We start from the raw sequence: 13,052 nt of genomic DNA on the forward strand, positions 1-13,052 counted from the left end.
CAAACATGTACTATTGTACTTTCAAGAATTTTGCATTTCTTTCTAAAAGGATAATCTAATGGATCTCCTTTGGCAAGCCAATCAACCTGGGACAGTAATCATATCCATATATAATCAACCTGGGACAGTAATCATATCTATATCTATATCTATATCCATAGCTATATCTATAGCTATATCTATATCTATGACAGTATTCATATCCTACACCATATATATATATGCACAAATACTTCTTAAATTTTGCTTGAAAGTAAAAAAAAAAAAAAAAGCATAGTCAAATTTATTCATTATTAGCACAGATTTTACTGTTTTGAATCATTCTGAACTATGGGCTGGGATCCAGTAATTGCACAAGTAGCTGCATGTGGACTAGGAGGCTTTGGATTAGTGTGCCTTGATCCTGCCCTGACATAAGGCACACCATTTTTTTAAACGAGAACTTCATGCCTAATGTGACACACAGTTCTGCTCCATAATTCTCAATAGACCTGTTCCAACCTTCAAATGTGCACTAAGTGAGAGCCAGCTTGGTGAAGTGATTAAGAGAAGCAGCCATTAATCTGAAAAGCTGGGTTTCATTTTCTCACTCCTCCACACGCAGGCAGCTAGGTAACCTTAGGCTAGTCATGTTTTTCTTAGAGCTGTTCTTCCAGAACATTTCTGTCAGAGTTCTCCTGGCCCCAGCTATTTCACAGGGCACCTGTTGTTGGGAGAGGAAGGCAAGGCAATTGTAAGCTGCTTTGACATTCAGTTGGGCTGTGAAAAGAGGGGTGCAAAATCTAACTCTTCTCCTTTGGATCTTTGTCACTTACTAGCATTAGTGACTAAACAACATACTAGTAATGTGATCCAATATTCTGACTCAGCATAGTGTTTGTTCATAAAAGGACGATCCAGGGAAAAGGAAAATTCCAATAGCCACTAGGCAATGAGAAAGCATATCTCAAAAGTTAACCAAACAGATAAAAAACAATGTCTGGCAACAAAGTGAAATGATCATTTAATATTTGAAATGATTCTTTCTGCTGCATTTGGGATGAAAATGAGAGTTTTCCCAATAAATTTACAGAAGCAATATTTTTTCAAAGTACACAACAGTTACAGCTCAGCTTCTAGTTCTGACCCTTAGTACCGCATGAAGCTGCTTCAAAAAGCTCAAAGCATTCCTTTAAGAAAAACTACAGCAGTAAATGTGAAGGTCACATGAGGACAAAAACTGTTAAAAGAATTGGCTGGAAGTTGCCAGTATTCTGTCTTCATGAGTGAAGCCTTATTTCAATAAAATCTTTCACTGATCAGTGAGACTTGAGGGGGCAAAAGGGATGAAAAGTTTAATTCAATAAGCCTGTCTCACTACAACACTTGTCAAATTTTTGATCTGGCACATTTTTCAATTGAATTTTACTTCTTAGTGAAGTGATGTTTACTTATCAGCTGTCTTGTCAGAAGGACTTACATTCCCAAAATTCTTGACTGCTCTCACTGAGCATTGAAAAGGCTAGTGAAGAAACAGAATAACGCAGTCTGCAACATGCTCACTTCTAGCCTTTCACAAATGTGAAAGTTGTGCTGAATCTACTGCAGAGGGACTGTGGCTTAGTGGTAGACCATCTGCATTTTATTATAGGCATAAAATTACACTTTAACTAGTGACATCAACTAATCAGCACCATCTATGCAAACTTGCATCTATGCAAATGTGTAGTTAGTGATAGACACATTCGCCAGCGAGCTGCCCATTAACTATTTGAGTTTACTCAGTCACACAGCAGAGGGCCACTGCCACTGGGCACATGCACATGATTCCAAATGCCAAGAACACTCTTTTGTGCATTTTACTTATTCTCATAAAGAGCTGAGACAAAGGTTGCAGCTACTAGGATCTCACTAACAAGCTTGCATGCTCAGGAGTTCAGCTCAGGACACAGGTCTGACCTGCATGAGAGAACCAGGCACCACCCACTCAAAAATGCAAGCACAAGGCACATTTTAATTAACAGCACTTTGACTAACCAGTCTGACAACTGGTAATCAACCACCCAGCACTGTAGAGCTGAATGAGTGTCTGCTGGCACAACAATTGGTACAACCATCCTGCAAAAGCACAGGAATATAATTTGTGACTTGCACCTGCTGTGACAGTATCACCAACCCACCTAGAACACTTCTATGCTGATGCAGCACATTTTAAGAATAGCTGCCAAGTCATGAAAACATTTTTTGCTGCAGTGCATTTTTGCACTATAGTTTTCAAATCACTTACACATTTTTAGCCACCCAAGAGATCTATATCAATTTTTCTTTGTAAATAGTCAGCAGGATACCCAAGCAAAAAAGCAGGAGCACGAGCAACAGAACTGTTGACCCCAGCTCCCAAAACTACACATTAAAAAAAAAAATCAGTGTACAGAGCAAAGTGGTATTGACCTAAACTTTTGATTTCAAGGGTTGACTTGCACACTGCTTTCAGAGACAAAGAGGAATCAAGTAAAATAATGCCCCAGAATTTATAACCAAAGTTACAATGTTTTTTTTTTTTGAGGGGGGGAACTGTGATGAAATGCCAGTGTGAAAAATTGCTATCAGCTCACTGAAACAAGACAATTGCTGATCCATGTCAAGAGACCAAGTCAACCGAGCTAAAAAGAGAGAACCTGAACCTCCAATTACAGCTACACATTTATCTTTTCTTCTTATACATTTGTATAATGTACAGCACCACCTGTTGGACAGAATTATAAAAGGATCAGAGCGAATGGCAAAGTTTCCCCTTTGAGTATCATGGCACTGTAATATGTACCTGAAGCAGATGCAAAGCAGCCTGGGATGTGCGGGGACCATATTGTGCTGTAAATGACACCTTCGTGGCCTTTAAAAGTACATACTGACTGTCCCACAGTAGGATCCCACTAAATAAAACATAAACAAACAAACAGGTGTTTATACAATGAATCTGCTGAAGGCAATACATTGTGCTTTATTCTCTCATGTTTAAAACAAATTAGGTCTAAGAAAAACAGGCAATCTAATAGCAAACATTAGTATTATTATAAGTATTATAAGTAGATTTTAACACATGGACAGAATACTCTATGTCTGAGCACAGAGTGGAAGAATACAGTTTCTCTGTTTATATAGTCTAATCTACACTCGGAATTTAGTTTAGTTTAATACTATCAGTCTTGGACTTTCAAAAATATGTAGCAATCCTGTGTGTATTTATTTGGAGGACATGTTGAAAGCCAAAGAGACTTTTGTGTAAATCTACCTAGGTAGATTTAAAAACGAAAACAATTTAAACAAAGAAAACTGCCTGCTTCAGAACAGCTTCAATAGCATTAAAGAAACAAAGAAAAAAATCAATATAAACAGCTGATGCAATCTTTGCTCTGAAAGTAGATACAAAACAAAAAGCTGTCATCCTCTATTGTGACAACTTTTCAGTGTAGGAAGGTGACTCTAAAGCCTACTGAAGATGTGCATATAATGTTTAGCTTTGCTTATATTAATATGCATCTGAGAATATTGCTACCTTGCTATCCTGGTTGATTAAACATTCCATACAATTCACATGCCTGAATATTCTAACTTAAACAGAATGTTCAGAATCAGAATTTATTCTCCTCCTCTCCTCCTCCATAACAGAACATAGCATAACATACAGAATATAAAATATAGCATAGAATGTAACATAAATCAATAAAACAATCAGTAAAATATACTACCTACTAAGTATGGGGAGTATAGTAGCTTCAGCCATTGTTTCCGAAGCTTCATTGCCAGGCTACCAAACTTAGCCACTTTAATACTTAAACAGATGTTGGTACGAAATATACTATTATATCCATTCCCTTTTTCTTTTTTTACATTACTGGTTTTATTTCTCTTAGAATTTTTAATGGGAATACATGTTTTACATGAGCCTCTGGGGAGAGGCAAGTAATAGATTTAATTAATTAATAATATATGACACCATGCTGCCTGGACTCAATCCTTCTACAGGAAAAGGAACAGTGACTGACTTTGGGACATAGTCCCAGAAGTAGGCCCCACTGAATAACATAATGGAACATATTTCTGGGTAAACGCATGTAGGATTGCTCCCTGTTATCACTGAAAGGCCAAACAGTATCCTACAACCTTAGCTGTCACAGAGGATGATGTCATCCACCTATACAATTCCAGATAAATGGAGAACCATCATCAGATTCCAGTTCAGTCTGGGCTCCCTAAAATATGAATAGCAAAAATAGTCAGCTCTTCTCATATCCCAATGACGAGAGAAAATTATTTGCTGGAGGGTAACTGGAGATAAACTGAAAGATAACTGAAAGGGTACCTGGAGATAAACAATGAATAAAGAAAGAAAGATGACCAGAAGGTTCTGTATCAGACTAGTTGTCTCTGATTATTGATGGGGGAGCCTTTGGTGTCCTTTCAAGTGGTATGTGTTAACTTGCAGCTTAGTTATTAAACTGCAATCTCATTCCACTGCCTGCCGCCCTCCCACATTATCAGTTAATCACTAGGATTCTTTCTGTCAGTTGAGTTGTGGAAGTATTTTAAGCCTGGCTATTAATAAAAGAGTATGGTATAGGTTATGTGTTGGATTTATCTCCTCCTAGCATACCTATTAGGAGATGTATCTTTTGGGACTTAAAAACAAAACAAGATGGCATATTAATCAGGGACCCAGTTATGGAAATAAAAAATAAATCCAGAGAAAAGTTCACTTTGCAATGATTATGGGTCAGGTCAAATCACAACTTGTGGTGTAGTGGTTAAGAGTGGCAGCCTCTAACTTGGAATGCTGGATTTGATTCCCTGTTCCTCCACATGCAGCCAGGTGGGTGGCCTTGGGGAAGTCAGTCGTGTTAGAGCTGTTCTCAGAACAGTTCTGTCAGAGCTCTCAGCCCCACCTACCTCACTCCTTCTAGTAGTGAACAGCGGGGTTTAAAAACCAACTCTTCTTCTATAAACATGAGGTAACAAAAGCTATGAATGTACGCAAATCTCTAAGAATCCTTCCCTTTTTTTAGAGAATCTGGAAGCTTTATAATCTATTTAATATAGATTAGAAGAAATAGGTGTTAAAAGGATTTAACTAGGTATAGCTTCTTCCTTACTTTTACTTTCCCACTAATAGTAATCTTCTGTTGCTACATTAACAACGGTTGTATGTAAGTTTGTATAGTTTTTCATTAATTTATTTTGTTGCTTGTTGTGGAAAGTGCCAACAAGTTGCAGGAGACTTATGGCAGCTCTGTGGGGTTTTCAGGGAATATGACAAACACAGGTGGTTTGCTATTGCCTGACTCTGCATAATAGCTCTGGACTTCCTTGGTGATGCCCCATCCATACACTAGCCTGGGCTAAGCCTGCTTACCTTCAGCTCTCACGAGATCAGGACAGCCTGAACCATTCAGGTTAGTGGATATTGTTGTGTACAAGTACATACCGTATATATTGTATACGTAAGGTAGGTATAATACATGCACGTATTTGTTAAGATTTATCTTGTACATGTATTCTGTCCATGTCGTGTGCTATGCTGTGAAGTCTCCTAGAAACACAATTTGCTCACTGCACATTAGGTGGCAATAACTGCAGGATTAACTTCTTTGATGTAGCCAATTTCAATAAATTATAACAAGGGAGAACATCAGTTGACGCATAATAGAAATTCACATGTAAACAGAAGATTATTTCTTGAACATTAGTCATTATGACATATAATTCAAAGATCAAAAAGTAAAAGCATACCAGTTTTGCGGTTTGATCCCATGATCCAGATACTATTAGCTGTTCTCCTCTAGTCTGGCTCCAATCAACACTGTAAACCTGGGAAGTATTATATGAATTTTAGTCTCCAATAAAATAAACCATCCTTATTTAATTATTTATATACAGAATCTTTTTTCTGTCCTTCCACAAATGCCCGTATTTATTATTGAAGGAATAAAAACGTAAACCTAAAATATACATATGTTGCTTTTGTGAATTCTGTTGTTCAACAAAATCTCAAATAAAATCTCCCCTTAATTTACTATTACTCCTAGGAATTAAAGTCTGAGTTATAAAGACTACATATACCAGGTAAATATAAATTCAAATAATTTGTTCCTAAATAAGGATGCCTCCAAATAGTGTTCTTATTTTGTCAAAAGGTCAAGCTGCAACAAATAAAAAATAAAATATATTATTACTATATTTATTATACAGTGTGGTCATAACATTAAAAACATTAGGGTCTGAATATCAGACCGTATAATTTGCAAGCATTCCTGGTGGGTGCAAATGTCCTATGAACCAGATATCCTTCAACTTCTATAACCTTCCTCAGTGGTTACAAATACAAATTTCACACATTCAGAGAGTATTACATAGTTTTCACAACCAGGTGAAATTTAAAAGGTGAAAGAAGAAGAGTTGGTTCTTATATGCCACTTTTCTCTACCCGAAGGAGTCTCAAAGCGGCTTACAGTCGCCTTCCCTTTCCTCTCCCCACAACAGACACCCTGTGAGGTGGGTGAGGCTGAGAGAGCCCTGATATCACTGCTCAGTCAGAATAGTTTTATCAGTGCCGTGGCGAGCCCAAGGTCACCCAGCTGGCTGCATGTGGGGGACTGCAGAATCGAACCGGCATGCCAGATTAGAAGTCCGCACTCCTAACCACTACACCAAACTGGCTCTCTATTCTTTTTTTTTTCTACTTCAAACAAGTATCATATCTCTCAGTTTAGAACTTACTTTCTAATCATGGAGACAGGAACCAAGAAGGGAAGGAAATGAACTGTACAAAAACAAGGGCCATTTGTGATCTCACTAAATGTGCATCTGTGAGAAATAGATTTAAACATTCCAAATAGGTTCTCAAGCGCTGTAGTTCAGATACCATCACTGCAGATCAGTTGCCCTCTTTTGCATACTTTTATTAAAAGAAGGGAGAGTTAGGGATATTCACAATGTATGGCAATACTAATTTCTCCCCATGTTGTTATTTTATCTATTAACAAGGCCAGCCTTTTCCAACCTTTTGATTGTGGCAATACCAGTGAAATATTTTTCAGGCTTTGAGGTACGAGGAAGTGATATCAGCTGGCCACACCATCCTGCCACGCCCCCAGAAGTGACATCTCTGTTACCATCTAACTTGTAGAAATATTCACTAGCCCACTTAACTCTGTATTAGCTGTTTATGATTTAAAAGGAGTGCAAGTATAATGCTCAGTGAAGTTTTCCTTCCCGGTTACCTGCAGAGAAATCGTATTTGTCTCAAAATAGACAAGTAGCTAGCCAGACACTAGTGCTAAGATTTGTAATAAGATTTATTTGTATATGATCTTTACAAAATGATATAAACAAGTTTACAATATATATTTGATAAGATAAGAGCATTTTAAAATAATCTTTAAACCACCCGTGGCGCCATGGGCGCCACGGACTAAATAAATAGTTAAGGGGTTCTAAGGCGGGATGTGTCCGTGATGATCAGGACGGACAATCGGAGGGACCAATCGGCAGGCATGCAGCGCCTGCCGATTGGTCCCTCCGATTCCCAGCCCCAGCAACTGCGAGCCGCGCTGCGCACAGCTTGCAGTTGCTCCCTGCCCGGCGGCCTGATGCGTGAAGCGCCTCTCACCGCGTCAGGCCGCCGCCCGAGGGAGCCCCCGGCAGTCGCGTGGAGCGCGGCAGCCGGGGACTTCCCTGCCCGCCAAATGACCGCCACCCGGGGGAGGCCCCGCCGCCCGACGGACCTCCCACGATCCGTCGGACCTCCCACGATTACTCATACAGCGGGCTTGATTACTAGTTTACACATAAAACAACAAAACATTACAAGCAGCATACAAAAAATAAAATTAAAATCAATTTGCTGTTGTGCTAACGACTTTGTGTCTTATTTTCCTTGCTGCCACAGCATGTAACAACATTTTGTATGTTACACAGTCGCCAGAATCAGGTAAGAGATTATCTTCCCAGTGACCGAACAGGAAACAAGACCAAATAATAATAATAAGTTTGGCCCTAGGTTGTGTATAGAGTGGACAGTCATGGGACTTTATTTTAGGAGTCTTATAAGCTAATACTTGCATGCATTGCAACAGGTTACATCCAACAATCCAAAATTAATCCTATAACATCAATATCTCCAGTTTGTCATCTGACTTCATAGAAAAAAATATTATTACAGTTAAACCTACTTTATTTCAACTGAAGTGCATTAAGTACAAGGCTGACAGCATCAAGATTAAAGCTAACCTTTTATCTGATAATGAGGAACCATACAATATTTATATTAAAATTGTATGTTATTGCTGTCGGAAGGAGCAGGAGTTATCCTGAAAGCAGAAAGCTCTCATCCTATGACTATTATAACTAAAATAATAGGAAACAGAAATTGATTAAAAATTGAGACAGTCTTCTAGTAAATGTTGGCAGGTAATGTTTTAGAAGGTAACTACAGTCATATTGATATCTACCATAGAATCATAGAATCATAGAGTTGGAAGGGGCCATACAGGCCATCTAGTCCAACCCCCTGCTCAACGCAGGATCAGCCCTAAGCATCCTAAAGCATCCAAGAAAAGTGTGTATCCAACCTTTGCTTGAAGGCTGCCAAGTGAGGGGGAGCTCACCACCTCCTTAGGCAGCCTATTCCACTGCTGAACTACTCTGACTGTGAAAATTTATTTCCTGATATGAAGCCTATATCGTTGTTCTTGTAGTTTAAACCCATTACTGTGTGTCCTCTCCTCTGCAGCTAACAGAAACAGCATCCTGCCCTCCTCCGACAACCTTTCAAATACTTAAAGAGGGCTATCATGTCCCCTCTCAACCTCCTTTTCTCAACCTCCTTTTCTCCCCACACGAAACTGGTCAATTAAAAGTATACGAAACAAAAAAAAAGCATACATTATCTTTGAGTTAAGGATACTGAGTGTATCTTGCCTATCCAAAAGCTCACAGCAGCAACCCCTCTCCCCTTTTCTCCCAAGTTGCATGACACATCTGATTTTCTTTAGTGTACTTGTATAGGAGCCCCAGCTGGGCCAGCAAAGGAGGTAGGACCAACCTGAAATAAGGACGGAAAGGGAAACCATTCCCTTGCACTGATGCTCCAACATGCATACCAAGCACCTTATGACACTGCACAGGAAAGGAAAACACTGAGCTAGAAGTGGTGCATCCAGGGAATTGCTTGATAGTGCTTAAGCTAGCCCTATATGGTGGACTTGGCTCAAATCAGAGTTCATAACCTATAGAAGCTGTCGCCAGAAAAGGAAGAGACAAATCAGTAGCACTGAAAGCAGTTTAAAAATAAGTCTTTCCAAAGCAGCAAATTTCTCCCTAACTTCAGACAGTTAGCAGTTCCTTTATTCTTTTTACTGGGTAAATAAATCATATGATCAATACTACCCTCAGCAGATGGTAGCTGCAGCAAAATTAGCTATAATTCTTGACAGAAATATTTTCAGATATTAGAAGGCCAGCAGAATGTTATGACTCAGTACAGTTCTGTGAAAGCCATACTGCTGCAAAGTCTGCAAGAAAAAAGTTAGCCATTTTTACGAGAGTCCAAAAGTAATAACTCACTTTATGAGGCAGAGGTTTGTATGATATAGGAGCAGCACAACCTACTGACTGCTGCCATCTTCAAGTATTTAAAAGGCTGCCATATAGAGGATGGAGCAGAGTTGTTCTCTCTTGCCCTGGAGGAGTGGACCAGAACCAATGGGATGAAATTAATTCAAAAGAAATTCCGACTAAACATCTGGAAGATGTTCCTGACAGTTAGAGAGGTTTCTCAGTAGAAGAGGCTTCCTCGGGAGATGGAAGGTTCTCCATCTTTGGAAATTTTTAAACAGAGGCTAGATAGCCATCTGATGGAGAGGCTGATTCTGTAAAGGTTCAAGGGGGTGGCAAGTTACAGTGGATGAGCGATAGGGATGTGAGTGTCCTGCATAGTGCATGGGGGTTGGACTAGATGACCCAGGAGGTCCCTTCCAATTCTATGATTCTCTGAAAATCCTTCCAGGACAGTTTAGAAATTATAGATTATTATTTAATTTCTAGACCACTCTGCCGAGACCAGCTCAGGGCACTGTACATACACAATGATCCATAAAGTTAAAATAAAAACATGACATTTCATCAAAACATTAACAATGAAATCAATTAATAAATTAGAGCTTCAATAAGCAGCAATATATCACTGTTAGCCAGGTGGCTCACCCCTGCTGAGAGTCTTTCCCAGGCCAGATATTACTAAAGGAATATTTTTTGCTGAGGATGGAGCACAGAATTTGAAGACATTTTATGTTGTTGCTACGGCAGTTTTAATACAATGAATTCTGGAGGTTAGGTTTTTTTCCTCCAACCTTCTCTTTTCCCCCATCAGCCCTCCCTTCCCATTCCAAATCCTCTACTGAGGGTCAGGAGACCCTTTTAAAAATAGTGTAGCATAGCACAGGAAACTGGAGTAACCATTCCAGAATGGGATGAAATTAGCCACCTCCAAAGTAAATGGAAAACTTGTGGGATCTACCCCAGCTTTCTCAGTGATAAAAGCCATGGGTCAACAAAAATAATTAAATAGATAAGGTACCATTTAAGAAGATAAAGGGGATGCATTATTGGACACAACACTGCAACTGTCTGAGGATGCAACTTTTAACTTTCCAACTGTTCCCCATGAGTTCTGTTAAGGAATAACAATGCCCACATGTTAACTCTTAATTTTAGGATAGCTTTTTTTTTAGCATGGCAGGAAAATGAACAGAGACTAAGGTGGAATAAGAAGGATACAGACCAGTCTGAAATTAAGCACAGTTCATAAAACAGATGGAAAGAGGATTCTGTTGATAATGTCCAAACCCCTTCCATCGGTTTATCTACTTAAATCAGTAGGTCTGCATTTGGTTCTATTGTAATCATGTCTCTTGAAACGGAGGCGTTACAACCATTACAGAGCAGAGGTTACCTCCTGAGTGTGCTCTTTGTAGATCTGCAGTGGACCCGCAGGTTGTGTCGTATCCCATATTTGCAAAGATCCATCCCCACCACAAGTAACCAGCACATGTTCATTGTTCTCACTCCATGTCACATCAAACAGGCCATCATTCCAGTCAAAACTAAACAAAAGAAACAACAAAAAATCATCTGTAAGAAACTGACAGGAGAATTCACTTAGCACAATTAAGATAGAACAATTTTCAATGTAAACTTTTGAATATGCTAATGAAAAGACTGCTTGACTTAGAAGTGCAGAAACCTGGGTTCAACAGTTTGTTCAGTCCATTATCTTTCCACCTGATCTACTTAGAGATCACCTGTCTGAGCACATTTGAGGAAGGGTAGGATAAAAGAAGTACGATAAGTGACCTTTTGAAGGAAGCTGTTAGAACACATAATATGTTCAATGTTTATAATATACAGCAGCTGTTGTGGAAATTTTCCATGCAGCTATTTTTGATTTCTAAAGTTTCATGAACTTGCAAACGCTAGAAGTTAATTTTTTCAGCTACCAAGAAAGACATTCACTTTTTATGGCCATCAAGGTACATCAGACCACAGGCAGATCATAGGCTGATATAGCAGTACAATAAATTGGCAAATGAACAATGAGAAAAGAATACATGTTTAAAGTAGTTCAGACTGAGGGAAACTCAGCAAGTTTACACCAAATAAATACCCACTCCTAGATAATATAAGGATAAGTTGCAAACTATGCTGCACTCCCTCCTGCAATTCAGCCTTATATGGAGAGTAGTAGGTTGGAAATAGAACTTTTAAAATTTGTATTATTATTAATATTATTATTAGATTTATTTCCCGCCACTCCCCGTAGGCTTGTGGCAGGTAACAATAGTCTTTGTCCCCACTAAAAGACTTTAAAACAAACTCAACATGGCGGGAAAAAAACCCAGTATTCCCACCCCCTGCTATCAGAGCGGCAGGGAGGATGTGAAGAAGATATAACCTATTAGACCCAAGGGGGGGGGGATGTTGGCTCTCATTCGCTGACCCCGGCCTCAACCAAAAACCTGGCGGAAGAGTTCCATCTTGCAGGCCCTGCGGAAAGCTGGTAAATCTCTCAGGGCCCGCAGCTCACCCAGCTCATTCCACCAGGTAGGGGCCAGGACCAAAAAGGCCCTGGCCCTGGTCGAGGCCAGGCGTGCTTCCCTAGGGCCAGGAACGACCAGAAAGTTCTCCCCAAGGAGCGTAAAGCCATTTGGGGGGCATAGGGCGACAGGCCTCAGGTATGTGGGTCCTAACCCGCGTAAGGCCTTGAAGGCCAAAACCAGAACCTTGAACCTGATCTGGACAGCAATCGGCAACCAGTGCAGCTGCCTCATACAGGCTGGATGTGGGCCCACCAAGGTGTGCCAGTGAGGACCCTAGCAGCTGCGTTTTGCACTAGCTGAAGTTTCTGGATCAAGGACAAGGGAAGGCCAGCATAGAGCGAGTTACAGAAAACTAATCTGGAGGTGACTGTCACATGGATCACTGTGGCCAAGTGGTCAGGGGACAGGTAGGGTGCTAGTAGTCGTGCCTGGCGAGGATGGAAAAATGCCTGGCCTGCTACTCTCTTGACCTGAGCCTCCATAGTCAGGGAGGCATCAATGGTCACACCCAGATTCCTGGCCTGGGTCGCGGTAGTAAGTTGCGCTCCTGCCAGGGTGGGTAAGCGTGCTGCCTGATCCCATCCTCTGCCTCCCAGCCACAGGACCTCCGTCTTGGAGGGATTGAGTTTCAGGCAACTCTGCTCGAACCATTCGGTCACTGCTTCCAAACATCTGGTGAATGGTTCCAGGGGGAGTCCAGGTGGCCGTCCATGAGGAGATAGAGCTGGGTGTCATCAGCGTACTGGTGGCAACCCAGCCCAAAGCTCCGTATCAGTTGGGCCAGAGGGCGCATAAAGATGTTGAACAATGCAGGGGAGAGGACTGCGCCCTGAGGGACCCCACAAGGGAATCTATAGGGATGCAAGAACTCTTCCCCCGCCTCTAACTGGTGACAGAGATCATCCAGAAGGGCGACCAACA

The 13,052-nt window shown here is 40.5% G+C and overlaps 1 protein-coding gene across 1 annotated transcript in view; it reads right to left on the bottom strand.

Moving 5' to 3' along the window:
* Window positions 1–13,052, bottom strand: part of PEX7 (peroxisomal biogenesis factor 7) — a 103,916-nt gene that overhangs the window by 77,532 nt on the left and 13,332 nt on the right. The window contains exons 3-5 of the mRNA XM_077351797.1: window positions 10,988–11,138; window positions 5,767–5,844; window positions 2,804–2,912 (exon numbers count right to left, since the gene is read on the bottom strand). Of these exons, the coding sequence (XP_077207912.1) occupies window positions 2,804–2,912; window positions 5,767–5,844; window positions 10,988–11,138 (338 nt within the window). The remainder of the gene's footprint in view (window positions 1–2,803; window positions 2,913–5,766; window positions 5,845–10,987; window positions 11,139–13,052) is intronic.

This window comes from Paroedura picta, chromosome 1 (genome assembly GCF_049243985.1).
Source record: "Paroedura picta isolate Pp20150507F chromosome 1, Ppicta_v3.0, whole genome shotgun sequence".
NCBI classification, from domain to species: domain Eukaryota; kingdom Metazoa; phylum Chordata; class Lepidosauria; order Squamata; family Gekkonidae; genus Paroedura; species Paroedura picta.